The following is a 24,178-nucleotide window of genomic DNA, read 5'->3' on the forward strand; positions in this document are numbered from 1 at the left end:
TTTCTTTCTTTCTTTCTTTCTTTCTTTCTTTCTTTCTTTCTTTCTTTCTTTCTTTCTTTCTTTCTTTCTTTCTTTCTTTCTTTCTTCTTTTAAACCCTTACTTTCTGTCTTAGTAACAACTCTAAAGCAGAAGAGAGACAAGGGCTAGATAATTGGAGTTATGTGACTTGCCCAGGGTCTTTTAGCTAGGAAGTGTCCGAGACCAACAATTTCATTCTCCTTTCCTCCACATATCCCAAACTGTAGATCTATGCCTCAGTCAAATTGTTCAGAATTTATTGGGTACCTGATGTGTACAAGACAATGTGAGGCAATGTGGAGTGTAGAGTAGTGAAAACAACTACAAATTTGGAATCACAGGGAACTGGGCTTCCCATAAAGGCTCCACTACCTTGGGATCTTAGGTTGATTCTCCCAGCCATCGAAGCTTTCAGTGCTAAGCTGCCACCTTGGCTCTACCTCAATACCCGTGGGATCTTAGAAAAAACCTCAATCTCTTCTTCTGTAAAAAGACTTTCCAGATAAGGAAATTAAGATGATCCCTAATGTCCATTCCTGCCTTGAGTCCTATAATCCTTGGTAAAAGTCATGGCCTCTGCTGCAAATGAGTTTAAGAACCAGATTGGAAGACTCTCTTTCCCTCTCTCGTTTTCTCTCTTTCCCTCCCTCTCCTCCTCTTCCCCCTCCTCCTCCTCCCCATCTTCCCCCTCCTCCTCCTTCCCTTCTTCCTTCCCTCTCCCCACCTGCCCCCCATTGCTAAGTGTCAAAAGTAAAACAGTGAGTGTCCCGACAGGAGCTCAGCAGAGTGGTAGTCACAGAAGGCTTTCTGGACCAGGTGAGACTTAAGTTGATTTTGCTGGATGGGTCAGCCCTGGGAAGTGAAGAATTTCTGGCAGTGGGGATGGTGCGACCAAGCAGGAAGCCTTGCTTGGGGAATATCGAGGAGCCAGCCTGGCTGGAGGAGAACGTGTGGACCCAGGCCCATGGCTGCTGGGCCTCCCCTTCAGCCCTCACTCCTGTCATATTTGCTTCTCGGTTTCAGAATTGCATTTGTAACTTCATCCCTGATTTACAGCCCTCCTGGGTCCCTTGGGTCCATTACTGTTGAATTAGCTGGTCGTTCCCATGTTCCCACCCCAATTCCCCTCGGGGCCCCAGACGGATGTCTCTGGCACAGTCTCATTTCATTCCATCCAGTCCGTGAAGTCTGCCCCTACCCTCCCTGCCGTTCCCCCGTGGGGCTCCCTCTGCTATTTCCGAACCCTTTTCAAAAATACTCAGGGTCACTGTCAGTGAGGCTCCACTCTATGGCTGTGCTCAAAAGAGGAGTTGTAAGCCAGTAATGGGATGGTCTGGGCACTTCCTGGGTGAGTGGGAAGCCACTGTTCCCCCCTTCTCTGCTGCTCCTCTCATTCGTTCCCCAGACCGGTGATGGCAAAAGTATGATACACGTGTCAGTACTGACACGTGTCGCCATTTTCGATGACACACAGCTGCATGTGGCCACATACAGAGAAATATGGGAGGAGGAAACACTCTGTGCACCATAGATGACAATTCTACCTAGATTAATTTACCTATTTTGGTTTATTAAATACAGTTATATATTACAATTATACATTTTTGTTATTTAAACTATAAATATCATGAAATTATGGTTTTTTTCTCAAAGTGACATACCACCCAAGTGATGCTCGGTTTTTTTGGCGAATTTGACACACCAAGCTCAAAAGGTTGCCCATCACTGCCCCAGACCCTCAGCTTTTCCTACCCTGAAGCTATTCCTTTTGCATTTTCCTCAAGTCCTGTTTATTTATTGTAAAACCCTTACCTTCTGTCTTAGAATAGATACTGTGTATTGGCTTCAAGGCAGAAGAGGGGTAAAGGGTGAGGCAATGGGGGTGAAGTGACTTGCCCAGGGTCACATAGCTAGGAAGTGTCTGAGGTCACATTTGAACCCAAGACCCCCCAACTCTAGACCTGGTACTCTATCCACTGTGCCACCTAGCTGCCTTATTCTTTTTGTTCTTTTAACTCCAAGTCTGTCCTTGAGGAGAGAGAGGTAAAAAAATGCCCTTGTTCCCTCAGAAGCATTGATCCCTCTCTGGCATCACATAACACGCTGGTTTGGGAACCATCATGTATTCACTTTACCTACATCTAGGGGGAGGAGGTTGCCTAGCATTAGTACACATCCCATGTGTGAAAGGCATTCCCTTGCCAAAGACTTGAGCGATCCATGGTTCTTGATTGGTCCCAAAACCTGTCTGTGTTCAGAAGCCCAGTTGGAGCCCAGTATCTTCCTCCTCTGATTACCAGGGAAGGATCTCAGTTTGATCTATTTTTTGGTCTAGAAGATCAATTTGGAACTTCAAAAAGTCCTTTTAGATAATAGCAACTGACAGTTAAATAACACTTTGAATGTTCCAAAGTGCTTTCCATGCATTGTTTCATGGGAACGTGGTGAGAAATCTGTGAAGGAGGTGCCATTACTTCCCCCACATTCCCGCTTTTTGAGGAAACTGTTGAAGAAATATTAAGTGACTTGCCTGAGGTCACTTTCCTGTGTTATATCTGCTGTGTTGTTCCTCTTCAAGCTGGAGTAATTGGAGTTTCCAATTACTACGTGTGCTTGCCCTCTGGGACCATCATTCAGCCTTTGGAAACATGCTAGAAATCCTGTTAAAAGTCTTTGCAATATTTCTCCATTCATTTGTACTCCTGTCTGAGGCCAACAGTATTCCTCCACCTCCAAACTCCATTTCATTCCTCCCCCTCAAAATTTGGAGTTGCTAACATGGAATTTCTTTTCCTCTCCATAATTTCACAACCACAGTGAACTGGCTACAGAGCCAACTTCTGAGTCAGGAAGACTTGTGTGCAAGTTCTGCTCCCCAAATCTCAGTGTTCAGTGGTCTCTAAGACCAAAAATTGTAAAGCAGGTACTCCTCTAAGATTATTAACCCAATAAATAAATAAAATCCCATTTTACTGATTCATGCCCCTAAACAAGATCTTTGAAAATTGGGTGATGGATGGGGAGAAAGAGTGGAGACTTGTACAAATCAAAGTAAGCAGCTACATACTGTTTGGGGATGTACCTTACCACCAGCCAAGGAAGCCTGGGAAAGAGAACAACAGTTAGAAAAGGGGAAAAAACAAAACAAAACAAAAAAATACTTTCAAAACCTTATAGGTAGGAACTCATTTTTACCAGCCCAGTATAAAAAGATCACGTAGCTGAACATGGTAGTGCATGCAGAACATTGGACCTAAAAGCCATAGTTCAAATTCCACTCAGAAACTTACTAGCTGTGTGACCCTGGACAAATCATTCCACCTGTTTGGCTCAGTTTCCTCATCTGTAAGTTGGGTATAATAACAGCACCCACCCACTCACCTACCTACCAGGATTGGTGTGAGGATAAAATGAGATTATATTTATAAAGTACAATATAAATGCTAGGCTAAGGCTCACAGCTTTGGAGCTCTAAGTTGTAGTGAGCTAAGGTGATCCATATACATGAAATTCAGAACCAAGATGGCAAAGTGGGGAGAAGCCAGGCTATCTGGGGGAAGAGTAAACCAGCCTAGCAAGAAAGAGAGCAGTGCAAAGCTTCCATGCTAATCATCTAGGTGATTCAGTCTTTGAGTATTTGATCGAGTACTTACTCCCACCCCAAATCAATCAGTAAATGTATTTATTAATTTAATGATGACTGCTTGAAAGACACTGTAGTTAGCATTGTTGGGGATATAAAAGTAATGAAGTAGAGGTGATTCACCCTGGCCCTTTAAGGTGTGCATCATCCTTTGGGATTCTACACATACAAGACTACAGCTTTTTAGAGCCCCGTGGACTATGACGGTCAAGGAGAGAACAAAAAAGTAGTCCTCACTCTCAGTAAGCCCACTGAGTTGGTGGCTCAGTCACCAGTCCTCCAGCCTCCCAGTCACAGAGCCAGTTAGGAGCTGCTGGACATAAGTCTGTTAGCTATAGGCCAGACCACATGAACCACTAGGAACCAAGGTTTAGACTCCGCTCCATCACCTTTCTTTACATTGGTCTAGAGCAGTGATGGTGAACCTTTTAGAGATGGAGTGCTTGGCCTAGACTCCCCCAACCCCTCCAAAAAGTGCCATGCCTGCCCCCCAAGATTGAGTGTCATGCTCTGCCCCCCTACCCTGCCTGCTGGCCCCCACCTTTACTCCAGATAGGGGAGGGAGGAAGCTCTCCCACTGGGCTGCTGGGCAGAGGGATGGGTAATGTGAAAAAATGTTGTCAGGCATGGTAGACAGGAGGGAGGGAGTAGCTCCACCTGAGTCCCTCTGCCTTTCTAGTAATAAACTTGGGGGGGGGGGCGAGTCATGTGCCCACAGAGAGTGCTCTGCGTGCCATCTTTGGCACCCATGCTATAGGTTTGCCATCACTGGTCTAGAGCTAGGGGCCTTCCTTCAAAGAGGTTAGAGTTTGGGAAGAAAATTAAATTTATACATAGGGAAAACAAGTAATAATTCTTTATTTTTTTTAATTTTAAAGTTTTTTCTCAATTACACATAAAAACAATTTTTAACATTCACTTAAAAAAATTTTTTTGAGTTGCAAATTCTCTCCCATCCCTTCCTTGAGAAGGTAAGCATATAGATTATACATGTGCAGTCATACAAAACATATTTCCATATTAGCTGTGTTACAAAAGAAACACAGATCAAGAAAAGAGAAAAAGAAAAATTGTAAGTATTCAGATTCTATCAGTTCTTTCTCTGGAGGTGGGTAGTATTTTTTGACCATTTGGATCATTGTATTGCTGAGAATAACTAAGTTATTCATACTTGATCATCACACTTTATCATTATTGTGTTCTCCTGGTTCTGCTTACTTTACTTTGCATCAGTTCATATAAGTTTTCCCAAGTTTTTCTGAAACCATCCTGCTTGCCATTTCTTAAAGCACAATAATATTCCAACATAGTCGCATACCACAACTTGTTCAGCTCTCCCCCAGTTGAGAGATATTCTTTGCCACCACAAAATGGGGTGCAATAAATATTTTTGTTCCTATAAGTCTTTTTCCTTTTTTTTTTTTTTTTTTTTTGGCTTTTTTGACCTCTTTGGGATATAGACCTACAAGTAGTATTTCTAAGTCAAAGGATATGCAGAGTTTTCTAGCTCTCTGGGCATAGTTCTGAATTGTTTTCCATATTGGTTGGATTAGTTCACAGCTCCACCAACAGTGCATTTGTGTCTCTTATTTTTCCACATTCTGCCTAACATCATTTTCCTTTTCTGTCCTATTAACCAATCTGACATGTATGCGGTGATACCCTCAGAGTTGTTTTAATTTGCATTTCTCTAGTCAAGAGGATTTAAAGCATTTTTATATGACTATGGATAGCTTTGATTTCTTCTGAAAACTGTTCATATCCTTTGATCAATTGGAGAATTCTCATATTCTTATAAATTTGATTTAGTTCTCTATATATTTGAGAGTAATTTCAGAGAAACTTGCTGTAAAATTTTCCCCTCCCAATTTTCTGCTTTCCTTTTAATCATAGCTGTATTAGGGGTTTTTTTTTGTGGGTGCAAAACCTTTTTAATTTATTGTAATCATAATCATCCATTTTACACTCCATATGCTCTCTATCTCTTGTTTGTTATAAATTCTTTCTTTATCCATAGATCTAACAGGCAAACTCATGCTCCCCTAATTTGCTTATGATATCACCCTTTATGTCAAAATCACATGTTCATTTTGACCTTATATTGGTAAATGGGATGGCATGCTAGTCTATACCTATTTTCTGCCAAACTGCTTTCCAATTTTCTCAACAATTTTTGTCAAATAGTGAGTTTTTGTCTCAAAAGCTGGGACCTTTGTATTCATCAAAACTTAATTACTATTGTCATGTATTATTATGTATTATGTACCCAATCTATTCTGTGTATCCACTATTCTTATTTCTTAGCTAGTACCAGATTGGTAATTTACTGCCTTGTAATATACTTTGAGATTGGGTACTACTAGGCTACCTTCCTTCATTTTTTTATTGATTTCCTTGATATTCTTGACCTTTTGTTCTTCCAGATAAACTTTTAAATTATTTTTTTCTAGCTCTATAAAATAATTTTTGGTAGTTTGATTGTTTTGGCACTGCATAAGTTAATTAATCTAAGTAAAATTATCATTTTTATTATATTGGCTTGGCCTACCCATGAGCAAGTTGTTTAGATCTGATTTTATTAATGTAAAAAGTGCTTTGTAATTGTGTTCATATAGTTCCTGGTAGGTAGATTCTCTAGTATTTTATATTGTCTATAGTTATTTTAAATGAAATCTTTCTAACTCTTGCTGCTGGACTATGTTGGTAAAATATGGAAATAGTAATGATTTATGTGGTTTTATTTTATATCCTGCAACTTTGCTAAAGTTAATTATTTCAATTAATTTTTAGTTGATTCTCTGGGATTCTCTAAGTATACCATCATATCATCTGCTGAGAATGATAGTTTTGTTTCCTCATTGTCTATTCTAATTCCTTCTGTTTCTTTTTGTTTTCTCATTGCTATAGCTAGCATTTAGAGTACAATACCGAATAATAGCAGTGATAATGGACACCCTTTCTTTACCACTAATCTTATTGGGAAGGTTTCTAGCTTATCCCTATTGTAGATAATGCTTCCTGATGGTTTAAGATAGATATTTGTCTTTAAAGGGAAGCTTCATTTATTCTTATGTTTCCTAGAGTTTTTTTATTAGACATTTATTAATAATCGTTTTTTAATCTGTTTACATACTTTATGCCCCTACTTTCCCCTTCACCCCCGCTCTCCCCCCACCCATGGCCAGTGCACATTTCCACTGGTTGTAACATGTGTCCTTGTTCAGGGTCTATTTCCCATTCATGTCCGCCTCAGCCCATGCATTCAAGCAATTGTTTATCTTATTATGTTTCCTCTCCTGCAGTCCTTCCTCTGAATGTGGGGAGCATCTTTACCATAAATCCCTCAGAGCTGTCTTGTGTCATTGCAGTGCTGCTGGTACAGGAGCCCATTACATTTGATTTTACCATAGTATATCAGTCTCTGTGTACAATGTTCTTCTGGCTCTGCTCCTTTCGCTCTGCATCACTTCCTGGAGGTCTCTCCAATTTGCATGGAATTCCTCCAGTTTATTATTCCTTTTAGCACAATAGTATTCCATCACCCACATATACCACAATTTGTTCAGCCATTCCCCAATTGAAGGACATCCCCTCATTTTCCAGTTTTTTGCCACTACAAAAAGCGCAGCTATAAATATTTTCGTACAACTAGTGTTTTTTTAAATAGGAATGAGTGTCATATTTTGTCAGAAGTGTTTTCTGCATCTTTTGAGATAATGATTTTTTTGGGTTATTGATGTAGTCAATTATGCTGATAGTTTTCCTAATATTAAACCAGTCTTGTATTCCTGATGTAAATAATACTGTGTCATAGTGTGTGATTTTTGTGATATAGTCTCCTTATTAGTGTTTTATTTAAAATTTTTGCATTAATATTCATTAATTAAATTGGTCTGTGGTTTTCTTGCTCTGTTTTTGCCTTCCTGGTTTAAATATCAGTACCATATTGATGCCATAAAAGGAATTTGGTCAATTCCTTCTTTGGCTATTTTTCAAAATAGTTTATGTAGTATTGGAATTAGTTGTTCTTGAAATATTTGGTAGAATTCTTCTGATCTTGGGGATTTTGGGGGCTCATTTGTGGCTTGTTCAATTTCTTTTTTAAAAAATAGGGTTATTTAAATATTCTATTTCCTCTTCTGTTAATCTGAGCAGTTTATATTTTTTAAAAGATTCATTCATTTCACTAAAATTATTAGTTTTATTGGCTATCACTGAGCAAAATAGCTCCAAATAATTGCTCTAATTTCCTCTTCATTTGTGGTAAATTTGCCCATTTAATTTTTGATACTGGTAATTTGGTTTTCTTTCTTTTTTAAAAATCAATTAACCAATGACTTATCTATTTTATTTTTATATTTTTCAGAAAACCAGTTCCTGATTTTGTTTACTACCTAGTGGTTTTCTTGCTTTTGACCTTATTAACCTCTCCTTTGATTTTCAGGATTTCCAATTTGGTATTTGATTAAGGATTTAAATTTTGTTCTTTTTCTAGTTTTTTGTTTTGGTTTTATGACCAATGCTTTCTCTATTTTATTAATTTAAGTGTTTAGAGATGTAAGACTTCCCCTAAGTACCACTTTGGCTGCATTCCACAAATTATTTTTTTGTTTGTTTGTTTGTTTTACCCTTAACTTCTGTGTATTGGCTCATAGGTGGAAGAGTGGTAAGGGTGGGCAATGGGGGTCAAGTGACTTGCCCAGGGTCACACAGCTGGGAAATGTCTGAGGCCGGATTTGAACTTAGGACCTCCCGTCTCTAGGCCTGACTCTCGACCCACTGAGCTACCCAGCTGCCCCCAGCATTCCACAAATTTTGATATGTTGTCTCATTGTTATCATTGTCTTTAATGAAATTATTTATTGTTTCTATAATTTGTTCATTGACCCACTCATTCTTTAGGTTATTTAGTTTCCAATTAATTTTTAGCCTATTTTCCACAGTCATTTATTACATATAATTTCTATTGCATTATGATCTGAAAAAAGATGCATTTAATACTTCTGCTTTTCTTTATTTGGTTGTGAGGTTTTTATTCCCTAATACATGGTCAGTTTTTCTGTAATTGACATGTACCTCTGAGAAAAAGACATATTCCTTTCTATTCTCATTCAATTTTCCCCAAAGGTCTATCACATCTTACCTTTCTAAAATTTTAGTCATCTTAGCTTCTTTCTTTTTTATTTTTTTAGCTAGATTTATCTAGTTCTGACAAGGAAAAGATGAGGTCCTCCACTAGTATAGTTTTGTTGTCTATTTCCTCCTGTAACTCATGTAACTTTTCCATCAAGAATTTGAATTCTATGCCATTTGGTGCATTTCTGTTTTATTATAGTAATTATATTTGGTCATAGTTATATAGCTATAGTTTTATATTTATATATAGTTATAGTAATTCTAGCAGAATATAGTTTCCCTACTCATATCTTTTAATTAGATCTATTTTTGTTTTTGCTTTATCTGAGATAATGATTGCTATGCCTGCTTTTTTTTTTTTTTAACTTCACTTGAAGCATAATAGATTCTACTTTGGACCCTTACAATGACTCTGTGTGGGTCTCTCCGCTTTGTGTGCTTCTTGTAAATAATCTATTATAATCCAAGCAGTAGGAAGAATGGGAAGATCAGGCAGTAAATTACCACAGGGAAATACCTAATCTCTGGTCCACCCAGAGAAAAGAAAAACTACACCATAGGCCTAACTGTCTAACTGTCCAACAGCACTTCCTAGGATTCCAGAATCTTGGCCTCTGCTGTCCCTCTGCAGACTTACACCTTACCTTACCTTTTCCTATAACACAAGCCATGAGTGCTTATGGTAAGTGCTGTCTGAGACAAGACGAAAGAGTTGAGCCAGGATCACAGAATTTAGAACTAGTGGTTCTCCTGTCCCCTGCTTCCATTTTATAGAGGAGGAAACAATCCTAGAGAGATGACTTGATTTACTAAGATCGCACAGTTACCTAGATAATTCCTAATGTCCCTTTGACCTCCAAGTCCAGGGATTCTGCCCTCAAGCTGCCTTCTTCTTCTTCTGGCTGAGAAGACAAAAGTCCTTGCATACCCACAATCTGAAAAAAAAAAATTTCAAGGCAATATGTGAACGATAGTGTTGTAGTATGTGCCAAATGGATAATGGACTCATTCTAGAATGATTTCACTTCTTCTGTTCAAACCCTACCCATTTTTCTTTTCTTAAACCCTATTGGGGCTAAGTGACTTGGCCAGGGACACACAGCTAAGAAGTATCTGAGGCCAAATTTGAACCCAGGTCCTCCTGACTCGTGGCCTGGTTCTCTATCCACTGTGCCACCTAGCTGCCCCAACCATCCAATTTCTAAGACTTTTTCCTGATCAGCTCAGCCTGAAGTGATTGCTTCCTTTTCTAAACTCAAAAATCTATCTGTACAATTCATCTTGCCTCATTGGTTGAGTTTTTGTGTATTTATTTCTTGTTTCCTTAAATATATGGTGGACTCTTTGACAACCTAGAATGTATCTCACACATCTTCTGAATCTCTATGGCACCTAACAGTACTTCCTGGTAGATTGGGTGTTCATAATGGCTTAATCTCACAGAAATGGAGGTGTTAATCAGGGAAGCCTTCCTGGAGAAGATGAGTTCCTCCCTTTGTCTTAGAGGAAGTGATAGATACTGTATGGCATGGAGAAAGGCTCCTTATCGCCTTGTGCTGGCCAAGAGGTCTGGACCTTCTGGATTTTTTTTTTTAACCAGCACTTCCCATCCCAGCATTGGTGTTAAAATGGTGTGTCTGATCTGCTTGATGGTTCAAAGGACTGCAGTTAGTGTTTCCCCCATCTATTCGGTGTGCTTGGATTGAGCTTCTTTTAGGCCCCAGGCCCACAAGCTTGTGTTAATGGGCACAGCTAGCTCCCTTAGTTGGTCATCTTCAAAGCACTAAGATCTTTTTTTTTTTTTTAATTTTTAACATTCATTTTTTTTTATTTCCAATTTCTCGCCCTCCCCCACCCATTGAGAAAGCAAGTAATATGATACCCATTATATATGTGAAGTCATGCAAAACATATTTTCATATTAGCCATGTTGAGGAAAAAATAAGAAAAATAAAGAAAATGAAAAAAATCTGCTTCAGTCTGCATTTAGAGTTCATCTGTTCTCTCTCTGGAGGTAGATAGCATTTTTCATCATGAATCCTTTTGAACTGTGAAAGCTCCAAGACCTTAATGACCTTTATTTTTGTCTCTCCCCTACTAGGGATTAATATATATGAATGGCTTGTTTGACGAAGTTGTAAACTCCTATAGGACAATTTGGTTCAATTAAATCGACATTTATTAAGCTGTGCAAAGGTACTAGAACCATGTCTTATAATTAAAAATGATAATAATAAATCAAATTTATATTGTACTTTCTAATTTATCAAGTCATAATTTAACAAGTATTCCCTCTCTAACAACTCTGAGGTACATAGTGCAGGCATTATTTTTTTTAACCCTTACCTTCCATAAACAATTCCAGCTTTCTTTGACAATATTCTTTACATTTTTATTCTATATTTGTACATACATATTTATACACAAATAAATATATTTAAATATTTGTATTTAGAACTACCTCCAGAAATAATTGACTCCATCATCCCATACCCTAATGTGTAAGGGAAAATGATTTCTCATTTAATTGATATGAAACTGCCTCCATCAAATTTCAAAACTTATTCCTACCTTTCTCCGAGGCCCCTAGCCCTGGTGTTCCAAGACTTGGTGAATGAGTCAGTTTCCCCCTCTGTGTCTCCTATATTTAATTTTAGACTTGAATCATATCCCTTCTAGACTTCTTATTTCCCAACCAAAGAGGGCTCCATCTTCCATTCTTTTAAATAGCCTGCTTTTTCTCTCTCTTTCCTACCCTTTCTTCTCACCTCCCTACCAGCACAAAAATAATAACAGTATCTAGGAATTGGAAGAGACCTTCGAGATCATCTGTTCCCCAAGCTTGCACACCAATCAAGAATCCCTTAGAGAGCATTTCTGGCAGGTGGTCATCTGGCCCCTGCCAGAACACTTCCAGAGAAGTGTTCAGAGAGGTCCAAAGAAGACTGAGACACATTTATGAACAATAGCACTATAATGAGATATTGAGAGAATGTAGAGTGTTGGGGGCACATCCTTAATCTTCTGAATTTGACATCTTAGAGAATAATTACTTCTTCCCATAATCCATCCCTTGCTGCCCCTGTCAGATACGGCATAATGATGATTGTAATTATTCAGAGTTCTTCTACATACATTATCTCATCTGATTCTTATAATAGCCCTGTGAAGAAGAATAGGCATTATTATCTCTATTTTGCAGAAAAGGAAACTGAGACCTGGAAAGACTAAGAGATTTGCCCCAAATCATACAGATTGGGGAGAGGCCAAGCTAAGACTAGAATCCAATCTGTATTTACTTCCAAACTGGTTCTCTACATGGACTGTTGAACTGACTCAGTGTGGCAAGTTCTTATTATTTTATATCCAGGAGAAAATGATTCCCAGATCCCACCATTTTTACCTGGAAAAGAGCTACAGTAGAGATGACTTGTCCTGTTGGGCTTTTTTTTTAAACCTTACCTTCTCTCTTAGAATCAATATAGATAGGTACTGGCTAAGCAATTGGGTGACTTGCCCAGGGTCAGATAGCTAGGATGTATCAAAGGCCAGATTTGATCCTGTGTCCTCCTGACTCCAAGCCTGGCTCTCTATCCACCGAGCCTCCTGGCTGCCCACCTCTTAGATTAATTGTTGCACTTGTTTGGGCTCCCGTTTTCATAGGGTTGAATCACCAAAATTTGCTCATTGTGTGAAACTACCTTATACACACCTGTACTAGGAAGTAATTGTCTTTTTCCCCGTTCTATCTATACAAGCCCAAAATACTCCTCAAAGACCAGAATGGAATTGGGGTGGGGGGAGAATTCCAGAGCTCACTGCTTCTGTCTTCCCCCAACTGGCTAGTTCATCATTACCCTCCTTACGGAAAGGAGGAAAAAACAACATTGAAGCACTCAGAAGAGATTGGACACAAGAAAGGACTTCTTTCCAATTGTCTCCCCTCCCCTCCATGAGTTTTCAGACTTGAAGGAAGATGGTTAGCTATCTAGTACTCCACTTCCAGGTCAACTCTTCTGAAGGAAGAAGGAGATAAGACCCTTGACAAGACCGTCTATGAGAATGAGGGATGAGTGTAAAGAATTGCATCAAAGATCCTCTACAGGGAGTCCCACAATCTGGGCATACCACATTTTTGTAGGGAAATAGTACCAAACATTGAGTTAGGAGATCCAAGTTCAAATTCCATTACTGACTGTTCCTCCTTAATATCTCTGAACCTCCACATACAAGTTTATAAAATGGGGTCAGGATACTATACTTGCAATGATTACCTCACAGAGTTGTTTTAAAGATCAAATGAGACAATGTATGTAGAGTGCTTTGTAAAGTTTAAAGATGAATAGAAATATATGCTGTTATTCATTCGCTGTCATTATCTTATTTGATCCTCATAATAGATTTATGCAGCATAGGACAAATATTGATATAGCCATCTCTCAGATAAGGCAATGAGTCCAGAGAGGGTAAGCAATTTGCTAGTTAATGGCTGAGCCAAGAGCCAACTATAGAACTTAGGTCAGAGTATCATAGATTTATAGCTGGCAGGGACCTCAGAGGCCATCAAATCCAACTTTCTTGTTTTATAATGAGGAAAGGGAGATACAGTGAAGTGAAGTTTTGCCCAGATTCACAGAGCTAGATCACATTTGAACTCGGATCTTTCTGACTCTTAAGTTGGGTACTCCAGACCAGTGCCACTTTCCCTATAACTTATTGGCTTCCTAATCTCTAGGAAGAAATGCCATGAACAGCTTCAGCTCATCAATAATGTCACTTGTGTGCCTTAGATCTCGTAGGTATTCAACGAATCTGTGATTGATTGGTTTGAAAGTCAAGGGCAGGAGTACTCCAGATACATCCTTGGATGACACAGTTCAAGTCAGCAGCAAGATGAATCCTAAGTATTGAAGTTTCATGGAAAACCTTGAAAGAGGGAGGGGCTAAGCCTGCAGTGGGACAAGACTTTCGCAGCCAGAGACTATTCAAGGCCCTGGAGCTACAAAGAAACAAAAAACATTCCCAGGTCTCAAGGAGTTTTCATCCTATTGGGGAGAAACAACACGAGCATTTCTGGAAAGTGCTGGGAAGAAGTCCCTGAAGCCTTTTTATGGCAGGGCGAGCAATGAGGGTTTTTGCCCAGGGTAAAATGCATTGCTGTTAAGTCAGGAGTTTTTCATCTTTTTATTTGTCCTGGACCCCTTTAGCAGTCTAGTAAAGCCTATGTACTCCTCAGAAGAACATTTATATATTTTACTACGTAGTATCACAGAGGAAACCAAAGTGTTTCAAAATAAAGTTATTGAAATATTTGAGAAACAAGTTTGAAGACTCCAGGGTAAGAATCCCTGTTGTAAGCAGACATTTTCCTCCTGCTCTGATTGAAAGAATCTAAAAGGCTGAGTAGGACTGAGGGCAAGGATTGGGGAAATTTTAATCAATGCAGACCCTTGGAGAGAGTTCTAGAGGGAGGGTTGTTATTAGGCATCGGGAAGGTAAAGGTTAGGTAGAAAGTTTACTGTTTATCTTGATCTTGATGAAATTGCATTTCTGTTCCACATAATCAGTACTATCAAGATGGAGATCATCCTGCTCTTCTCTTTTGCCCAGGACCACACAGATAGTTAATGGTAGAGCCAGAAGTAGTCATGGAATCATAGATTTACAGCTGGAAGGGATCTCAGATCCCATCAAAGTCAACTCTGTCATTTTACAATGAGGAAACCAAGGTACAGTGAGGTTAAGCTTTGCTCAGTTTCGCCCAGATCACCTGCTGGAGACACTTCCAAATCCGAACACACAGGACCTCACTTTGATATACAGCATCTACCCTAAAGTCTGACTGTACAAGACCACAGCACCGTGTCCTCATAATAAGAGCTAGCATTTATACTTTAAGGTAAGCAGTTTTTTACAAACATTATCTCTTTATCTTCATAGCAATACTAGAAAGTAGGTGCTTTGAAGTATCCCCTTTTATAAATGAGGAAGTTGAGGGAGATAGGCTAAATGGTTTGCTTAGAGTCATACAGCCAGTAAATATTTGAGGCTAGAATTTGAACTCAAGTCTTCCTGACTACCATTCCAACACTCTATGTCCTACCATCTGATTGCCTAAATACCTTTATCTAAACCTAATCTTTCTCTTGAACTCACATTCCATCATTCCACATGCCTGCTGGACATCTCCATCTGGATGGATATCTTGTTAGCATCTTAAACTCCACAGGTCTGAAAGCAAACTTAACTTAATATATTTTCCCCAACCCTGGCTGTATTTTCTTTTTTTCTCAAAACTTTCTTATTTCTATTGAGGACCCTACTTTTGTTCTAATCACCCAGGTTTATGACTTTTTAGTTATCCTAGGTTCCGACCCCACCCCTACCCCCCTGCTCTGCTTCACAGCCTGTATTCAGTCAATAATCTATCTTTTTCCATTGTGTATTCCATCTCATTTCTCCCTTGGACCCCTTCTCTCCACTCACAAAGCCATTACCTTATTCGGGCCATCATCACTGTCATCCCTTCTCACATGAACTAGTTTAAGTGCCTCCTAAATGGTGTTCCAACTTCTGAACCTTTTATGCAATGACCAAAAAAAATCTTCCTTAGGCACTGATCTTTCCATGTGACTCCCTAGCTCAAAAATCTTCAATGGCTCTCTGTTCCCTCTAGTATAAAACAGAAACACAGTCTGTCCATAAGCCACCTTTCCAGAGATATTTTATATTAGTCAACAAGAATTTTTCAAGCACCTACTATGTGCCAGGCACTGTACTAAATGCTAGGGATACAAGGAAAGACAAATGCCCTTCATACATTCTATGTCCCAGCCCAACTGGATTAATAACTCTACCTCTGAGCATTCCATCTCCATTAATGCTTTTGAACATAGATCTGTTCTACATGCCTCAAATGCATTCCCTTATTACCCCCACCTTACAGAATCTTTACTTTCATTCCAGGTTCTGTTCAAGTATCACTTTCAACTGCTGTTAGTGGTCCTCCCTCCTTAAATTACTTTGTGCTCCCTTATTTACAAACCTTTTGTATCCTCAACAAAATGTAAATTCCTTCAGAGTAGGGATTATTGCTTTGTCCCAGTGCCCTGTGCATGGTTTTGATTTCATTTGGTGCCTAATAAATGTTGATTGAATTCAGTTGGATTCCATAGCCTCTCTATTTCAGTGTGACTATATAGGATTCAAAGTCATGACTATCTGTTTTAGCTTTGGGGCAAGATTCACAGAACTGGTCCTCAAATCACCTTTTAAAGACTAATTTAGGGGAAGAAAAATCCTAAAACACTGCCCTGTAGAAGAGAGATGGAGCTCTAGTCTAGAACATTGCTACTCTTACAGAGACTCTCAGATAAATGGTGGGGATCGTGGATAAAATATGGCCATGTGATAGCTTCCAAGTTCAAATGATTAGTCTCCATAAAAACTAAGTGCTAATATTATTTATATCTACATTGAAGGTACATTAAATACTGTGAGTGCTCTCTCATTTTCAGTATCCTGGACAAATCCCCAGCTGTCTCACCCTAGGTATAGCCCTGACAACACCCACTGCCAAGTAATTATGACTGGTGATAGTAATAATAGCAACTTATATAGTGCTCTAAGGTTTACAAAGTGCTTTACAAAGATTATATGATTTTATCTTCACAAAAAAGGTAGGTGTCATTATTATTCTCATTTTATATATAAGGAAACTGAGGCAGAAAGAAGTTAAGTATGTCTAAGTCTGGATTTGAACCTGAGTCTTCCTGACTCCGAGTCTAGCACTGTATCCACTGTATTGCTTGGCTCCCACTGCTAGAACCTTATATTATCTGTAGCATCCACTTCTCCGTTTATTATATAAGAACTCACATCTTCCGTATTCCCATCCCTCAGTCAAATTTTTAGTCACACATACTCTTCAGTATCCATCCCTCCATCTGACCATAGATCATATATTCATCTAATGCCTTTTCTCAGGATGACTGTGCATTACTTTCAGCATATACCTTTTGGTACAACTTGCAAGACTCCACCTCATATATAGCACCATCATCCCTCTACTTAATTATATAGAAACACATATTGTCTGCAAGCTCTACCATTTAGTCTGGCCGTACAGGACATGTTGTCTATAGTACTTGCAGGCTGACTCTATGGTCATAGAATTCAGGGGATGGACCAATGGGACATTCTTTGTATAGTCACAAGCAGATAGGTTTGTTGGTGGTGTCTGATAATAATAGCAAGAGGTACCAGACTGTGTTGATTTCAACTCAAGAAGTATTTGTCAGATGCCTGTTGTGGTGCCAGTACCGTGCTAGGGTAGACTTTCTGACTAGAACATCAAAAATTTGAAGTAAGCGTGTGCATATAGGCGATGTATCCAACACAGAAGATAGTTGTGGGGTGGTTGTTTCTTGTTACACTGAGGAAACTGGAGTTGAGAAAGCCAAGAAAGGCAGGGACACACAACAATAAGTATTAAAGCTGATAAATTCTTCGGTCATCCATCAGCCGTATTGCCCTCAGCATCCTGGTGGCATCAATCTTTTGCTTGCCTTCTCTCATTATTTTTTAATTCCTTTAGTATTCTCTTTACTTTAGAGAATGCCAGAATATTAGTTCTGTAAGAAACTAAAACAATCACCCAGTATTCACCTTATCTTAGCTAAAAAACATGAGGTTTAGATAGGTAGAGTCCTGCTCTCTTAATCTCCTTTTCTGAATTTTTTTCTCACCTAGACACAGAAACACACAGCACTATGGTGACATAGTTAGATGTACATACTTTGTATCACACACAAAGAAATATTGAAACTTTCTTCCCACTCCCATATATTACATATGTATATGCATATATGTATCTGTAATCCCAGAAGTGCACATATTCACTCTTCCAACCTTAATAAATAATCATCTGGGAAGACTCCTAGGAAGACTCAGGATCTGCTATGAAATCTATTTTGATCCCTCACATTCCCAGGGTAAAAAACGTTTCTAAGGGGGCAGATGATAGTTGGAAGCAGCAGACTTGCCTAGATACAGAGATCAGGGGAGCTATCATCTCCAAGGTCATAAAGGTCTTCTCCATGGGGAATGATTGGTCAGTTGTAGAGCCAGGCCATGGGAATCAAGGACAGAATAGGCAATTTCTCTCATCTCTACCTCTTCCAAAGAGTAATGCCTCAAGTTTAGGCATTTTAATAGCTCCAAGGAGCTTCATTTTCTTCTGTTTCTCCTTCACTGTCTCAATTTTCCTTCGAACCTACCTGTCAGTCATTTTGTTTTCCAAGAAAGCCTCATTCCTAGGGAATTTGGGTAGAGAGGCATGGAAGGAGAAAGAGATCTTCCCCCATTTGGCTCTTCCTATCCCTCTGTTCTTCCATTCCTCCCATTTTTCTTTCCTCCCTTTCCTTTTTCTTTCCCTTTTTGCGACCTTGTACCTGCCTTCCCACCATCTTTTAACTCTCTCACCGTTCTGTTATGCCTTATTCCCAGTGATATAAGCTAAAAGCCCCTATAATGGGAAAGGCTCAGAAGGAATCTGGGGATTGAGCCACTAGACTCCGCCTCAAACGGAGCATCCTTCCCGGGAGGGTAAGAGTTAAGCTTTCCTCCCTGCATCCCTCCTCCTCCTCTTCTCTCCTCCTCCTCCTCTTCCTCCTCCCTCCCTCCCTTCACTGCCTTTGAGTCCTGCAGCTAGGCCCTGGGCTGACCTTCACTGGCTGGGAGGACACACTGCGCATGTCTAGCCCTGCTCCCGGCTCTCAGCTGCCCGGGGACCCTAGAGCTGAGGGAGGGAGGAAAGGAGGAGGGGGGAGGGGAGGAGGGAGGAGGCGGCTGCTACTACTGCCTTGGAGAGATGTGCCCCCCCCCGCCCCTCGCACACATACTGCACACCGTGTACCCCCTGTCCACGATGCCAGGGGAGGGGGAGGGAAGGCGCGCCTGCCACGGGCTAGAGCAGCCAGGGACCCCAGCCTCTGCTTCGCGACTGGGGCTGCATCTCTCTCCCCTGCATGGGGAGAGAGAGAAGCTTTGCCATTTGGTGCTTGAGTGAGTGAAGGAGAGATGGGGGGACGGCAGGGGGGACTTCGGCTTCGCTTCAGGCCGCCGCTGTGGTCCGCTGCTGCAGCAGAGCCAGGGCGGGAGGAGGGGGTGGGGAGGGTGAAGGGGGGCCTGAATCAGGGCCTCTCACTATCGGGAGCCCAGGCATAGCATCCTACCCCATCCCATGGCTGGGGCCCCCGGCCTTACTCAGCCCTAGCAGGGTCAAGACATGGGAACGATGCCCCTGCAAGACTGAGAAAGAGTCCCGGAATGATGCTGGGCTTTCTCCGATGGCCCCTACCCTCCATTCGGCGGGTCTGATCCCGTAGGACGAATGGGGCAGGGTAGGGAGGCAGGGGGTGACGAGTAGTCCGCCTTGGAGACCCACACCGGGGCAGGCTTTCTGGGGAGGCTGTCGGGAGAAAGCGTGGGGGAGGGGGCCCCAAAATGGCCACGTGTGCCCACATATCTCTGCCCAGGCCCTGGCTGCATTCTATGGGTGTGTGCTTCCTATGTGTGTGGCTGTGCCCCACCGGGATTCACCTCGGAATATAGCCAGAGTTCTTCAATACCTATATTTACCTTCAGAACTGGAGTCTGCCAGCATGTGCTTTGTATTCAGCTAGGTCCAGGATGGGAGTGGGCTGAACGTCTCCCAGAGCTTCTGTGCCACATGGTACCACATGGATGTATGCTTCATGGCTCTGTGTGTGAGTGTGCCTGTGTATATTGGTGTGGCCCAGAGTAGAGCCTGGGAGAGACTGGAATGTTACACGGAGCATCCTATAATCTTAGCACTGGCTCTGGGAGAAAGGCCTGGAGCCTTGGGGCAGGAATGATGATGGACCTTTGACCTCCACCCATCTCCATCTGTCTATCCATTCCTAATTCTTGGACTTTAGGTAGGAGGAGCTACCCTATTCAGGCTGAGACTTCAGTTTCTTTAGTATCTGAATACCCTTCTTCCCAAAATAATCATTGCTCCTCTTCCTCCAAAGCCTGGATTCCTTTCTTTTTCTTAATATTTTTCTGTCACCTCTGCTACAGTTGAGCATCTTTCCCTTTTTTTCTTACTCACCTCCTCTCCCTCTTCCCACCCTCCAATCAGAAGCAGGAATTGTTATTTATTTTTTCTTTTTTGTCTTCTTATTCCTATCATTTAGCATCATTTTGGAAGCAGTAGGCACTTGATAAAATTTTATTGAATTGAACTTTATGTTGCCCATTGCCTGGATACATCTCATGGTCTGATACTTTCTATCCCAGCACCTCCCATAGTTCAGTTTAGTATTCTAGATGCATTCTCATTGTGCAAAAGAGAAGGGAATGGGGGTGGTATGTATTTAGGAATATAAATGTGTTGCCTTGCCATCATGGAATTCATATACCCCTGAGGATGAAAAGTATCTCAAAAGATCTTAGTGCTTTGAAAGGGAGAGTTAGCTCTGGTGTTAATCTTCCTACCACATGCCTAGAATGAATTCCTTTCTCCTCTCTTATCTGGAAGAATCCATGTCTTCCTTCAAGGTTCCCTCCAGATATCACCTCCTCTGTGGAGCCTTCCCTGATTCAGTTGTACACCAAAACAATGAAAGAACAAACACTTATTTTTTCAGTGAAGTTTTAAATGATGTGGTACAGATAGTGAATATAAAATGGGACACAGAGAGAGGAGATTACTTTAGGCTTAAGAATTCAGAGATACTTCAAGGAAGAGTGGAATTTGAATAAGACTCAAAAAGGTAGTATTTGGATAGGCAGAGAAGAAACAAGAGACCATTACCAGTGAGAAAAACAGTATGAATTTCTCATGTGAATATGATGGGGATAGGGTGTTTGGAAGCCAAATAGGGAAACTGGTCTTCATGGTACAGAGGATTTTGTTGGGAAAGAGAAAGAAATAAGATGTGAGGGGGAAGAGAAAGAGGGCAACTCTTAATTCTCTCCTGGGAAGGGAAGAAAAGTGATTGCCTTGAGAGATGGTTCTAGAGGAAATAGAATGGGAGGAAGATACAGATCAGACTTCACAAGGCCCCTAAAAGACACAAACATATAAAGTCATAGTATCGTAGAGGTCAAAGGGACCTCTCAGACTGTCTAGTTCCAGGTTTCTTAATCTTTTTTATGTCATGTTCCCCTTTGGTAGCCTAGTGAAGACCCTGTCTCAGAAAAATGTTTTTAAATATTGAAGGAAATACCAGATTTCAATTAGAGGTCAGTGAAAATGATGATGTGATTTTTTTTTCTCTTCCAAATTCACAAATTCCTGAATAGAAAGAACCCTTGGACCTCGATCCAATACAACCTTTACATTTTATACATAGCCATTGTGGCTTTCACTGGCTGAAAGATATTCCTTTCTAGGAATTATTCTATTCTGATTTGAAGAGGCATTTAAGTGAAGAAGGGAAAAGTCCTTTGGGAAAATCTAGGACTCTAAATGTCCAACTGTCTTGCTTGGGACTGGCATGGATGCATACAGAAGGGACTGTGACAACTCTGTATGTCTACCACACTGTGGACAGAAAAGAAACCAGGCAGTGGCAGAAGAGAAGCCAGGGAGTGGGCAAAACAGACTAAATTCTCTTCTCCTCTTTGCGTATTGTTCTTTCAATGGAATCTGTGGCTGTAGGGTAGAGTTGGAGCACCTATGCTTGGAAATCAAAGGGAAGATGGTTTTTGGCTCTTGTCAACTGCCCTTATCCTCAGTTTGATTTTGGAGGTTGGAGAGCCTACAAAGGACTACTACCCTTGATCCTTATGGCTCTGGCCCTCCGTTCCACCCCAGATGATCCTCTTAGCCCCAGTAATGGAGGAGAAAAGAGGAGAAAAGAAAGAAATTTGGGATTAGGGGGTGGGGAGTCAAGAGATGTGGGAAGGGCCAGAGGCTCCCCTGCAGAGGCTGGAACACACAGATTGGCTCCTCTAATTTCCTGTCCTTCCTCCACTCCCTGGCCTCTCCCTCCCACACAAACCCTTTTCTCAGGCTCTCTAAGACCAAACCCCACCTCCAGAGACAGCTCTTGTAACGCTTTTGGAACCTCCACTGTCCCTGTGGGACTTGGGTGCCTGGGTTGGCAGCTGCTGTGTCCTCTCCACCAATCCCTCCATTCTCAGGCCCCAAAGACCAGAGACAGGATCTCCGGAGGCCAAGGCCCTTCCTGCCCATCCTGTCTCTCTCCTCCTTTCACATCTTCCTTCCAGTTCTTAGGTCTCTTTTTCCTAAATATTTCCCATGCCACCCTCTTTTCCCCCCATAAAGACAGCAACAGAATCTTACATGTGCAGAAATCGATAGGTATGCTTACAAAAAGGCCGGAATACAGGGCACATGGTGAGCCTCACACACAGCCATGGGAATATTGGCACAGACAGACCCCAGGCTCCCTCATATACAGAGTTCGGAGCACAAAGATAAACACCAAAAAGCACGTAGATGCACGAACAAGTCTTCACGCATGCACAAAGGCATACAGACACACACACACACACACACACACACACACACACACAAAGGGGTTGCACACACAAAGATCTGTGCACACACAAGGCTACGCACACGCATCCAGGCTCTTCCACCCCGTTGCCCCCCCCCCGCGCCCCCCAGCTCTGCCGCCTCCCTGCCCTATCCCGAAAGGGACTCCTCCATTCTTGGTCTCATGCTGGAATCTTTGCCAGTGAATGTTTCCCTGCTTTGGCCTGCCAGGTCTCTGGGGGAAAGAGCCTTAGAAATGCAGCAGGAACAACTTGGGGAGGGAAGGGGGGGAAAGTTGGACACGATTGTTCTTCGCCTGGCTCTCTTGGCGAATTCCCTAACCCAGAAACTATTTGCGGAGACGGCCCCCGGGTGGCTGAGCCCAGGTCCCCAGCTTCCACTCCCCCATCCTCCCAGCCCTCCCCTCTCCTCTCCCCTCGCCCCCTCCAGCCAGGCCTCGGGGCTGCGGGGCGGGCTGGCGGGCGGGCGGGCAGGCCGAGCCGAGCCAAGCTACAGACGGTATTTTCAGATCGCCTCCCCGCTTATCTGCGCTGTTTGGACAGCGAGGTTTAAAAAGGCAGGATTTTCTGTCCCCGCCGAGTAAACAGCCAGACCCCGGGCAGCCCGGACTATTTCTGTCTTATCAGTGCAGGAATGCGGCAGCGGCAGCGGCGGCGGCGGCGGCGGCGGCAGCAGCAGCGGCAGTGGTGGCAGCAGCTGAGCTGGAGCGGCGTGGGCCGTGGGCCGTCAGGGCAGCCCTGAAGGGGCCCCCCTCCCCACTCCGCTCTAGTAGAAGTGTGAGAGAGCCCAGCAGGACTCAGAGGGGAGAGTTGGAGGAAAAAAAAAAGGCAGAAAAGGGAAAGAAAGAGGAAGAGAGAGAGAGAGTGTGTGTGTGAGAGAGAGGAGCGGCTGAGCCCACCCCGATGGCCGCGGACGAAGTTACCGGAGGGGCGCGCAAAGCCACGAAAAGCAAACTTTTTGAGTTTCTGGTCCATGGGGTGGTGAGTGGGGGAAAGTTAGCGGGGGAGGGTGAGTGAGCTGGCTCCGGCTGAATGGAGGGATGGCCGGGAGGGGCCGGGCGGGCTTTCACCCTCACAGTCCCTCAGCTCCCGGGGTGGGGGGTAGAGCTGGACCCGCGCCTCGGTCCCAAGGCGGGGCGTGCTAGGGAAGCCGCAGAGTCCGGACCATCTTCGGGTGGATGGGGATGGGCAGGCAGGGAGGGGGCGAGGTGCCCACTCAGCTTCTCATTGGAGACCTGGGGAGAGCCCCGGAGGAAGATCTGGGGACAGCCTCAGGTAGAAGCATCCCCTCTGTGTCTCCAAACTTAGTCTATAACTCTAGCTACTCTCTCCCTCCTGGAGCCCCGGAGAAAATAGGGTTGTCAGAGCTAGGACATACCCATTGGGTCTCACTCGCTTCTGGGACTTGGGAGTGAGGAGCAGGTGACTGAGGGAGCTGTGAGCGGGAGAAATTCCCAGCACCCAAAGAGGCAGCCAAGCTAGGCCTGGGAAACCTCTGCATCTTGGCGAGAGGGAGGTTGTGGGAGAGCTCCTGGAGCCCCCTGCCCCTGGCAACAGGGAAAGCTCTCATACTTTGGAAGCCTTCCTTTGGAGATTTGAAGCTGTTTGAGGTTTGAGAGTTCTCTTAGCAGAATGAAAGCTGTTCCCAGAGCCTCAAAGGTGTGAAGAGGTGGGGCCGATGGGGAGTGAGACTTGGGACCGGAGAGGGAGTGAAAACAGAGAGTCACCATCCCAAGGGGAAGCTGTGATGGCAAGAGCAGGAGGAGGGAAGATAGAATCTCCAAAAGACCAGAGTAGACCTCTGAAGGAATGAAGTTCCAAACAGG

The 24,178-nt window shown here is 42.4% G+C and overlaps 1 protein-coding gene across 3 annotated transcripts in view; it reads left to right on the plus strand.

The window, feature by feature from the left end:
* SMARCD3 (SWI/SNF related, matrix associated, actin dependent regulator of chromatin, subfamily d, member 3) overlaps positions 1-24,178 on the plus strand; it is a 51,656-nt gene that overhangs the window by 15,529 nt on the left and 11,949 nt on the right. Inside the window, exon 1 of one of the 3 annotated variants that reach the window (XM_044679885.1) lies at positions 22,824-23,333. The exons of 1 other annotated variant lie outside the window; for it this stretch is intronic. In XM_044679885.1, the coding sequence (XP_044535820.1) occupies positions 23,256-23,333 (78 nt within the window). In that variant the 5' untranslated portion in view covers positions 22,824-23,255. Of the gene's footprint in view, positions 1-22,823; positions 23,334-24,178 lie in introns of those variants that run through there. One more of the 3 variants, XM_044679886.1, reaches the window with a different exon arrangement.

The sequence above is a fragment of the Gracilinanus agilis genome, chromosome 5, assembly GCF_016433145.1.
Source record: "Gracilinanus agilis isolate LMUSP501 chromosome 5, AgileGrace, whole genome shotgun sequence".
NCBI classification, from domain to species: Eukaryota; Metazoa; Chordata; class Mammalia; order Didelphimorphia; family Didelphidae; genus Gracilinanus; species Gracilinanus agilis.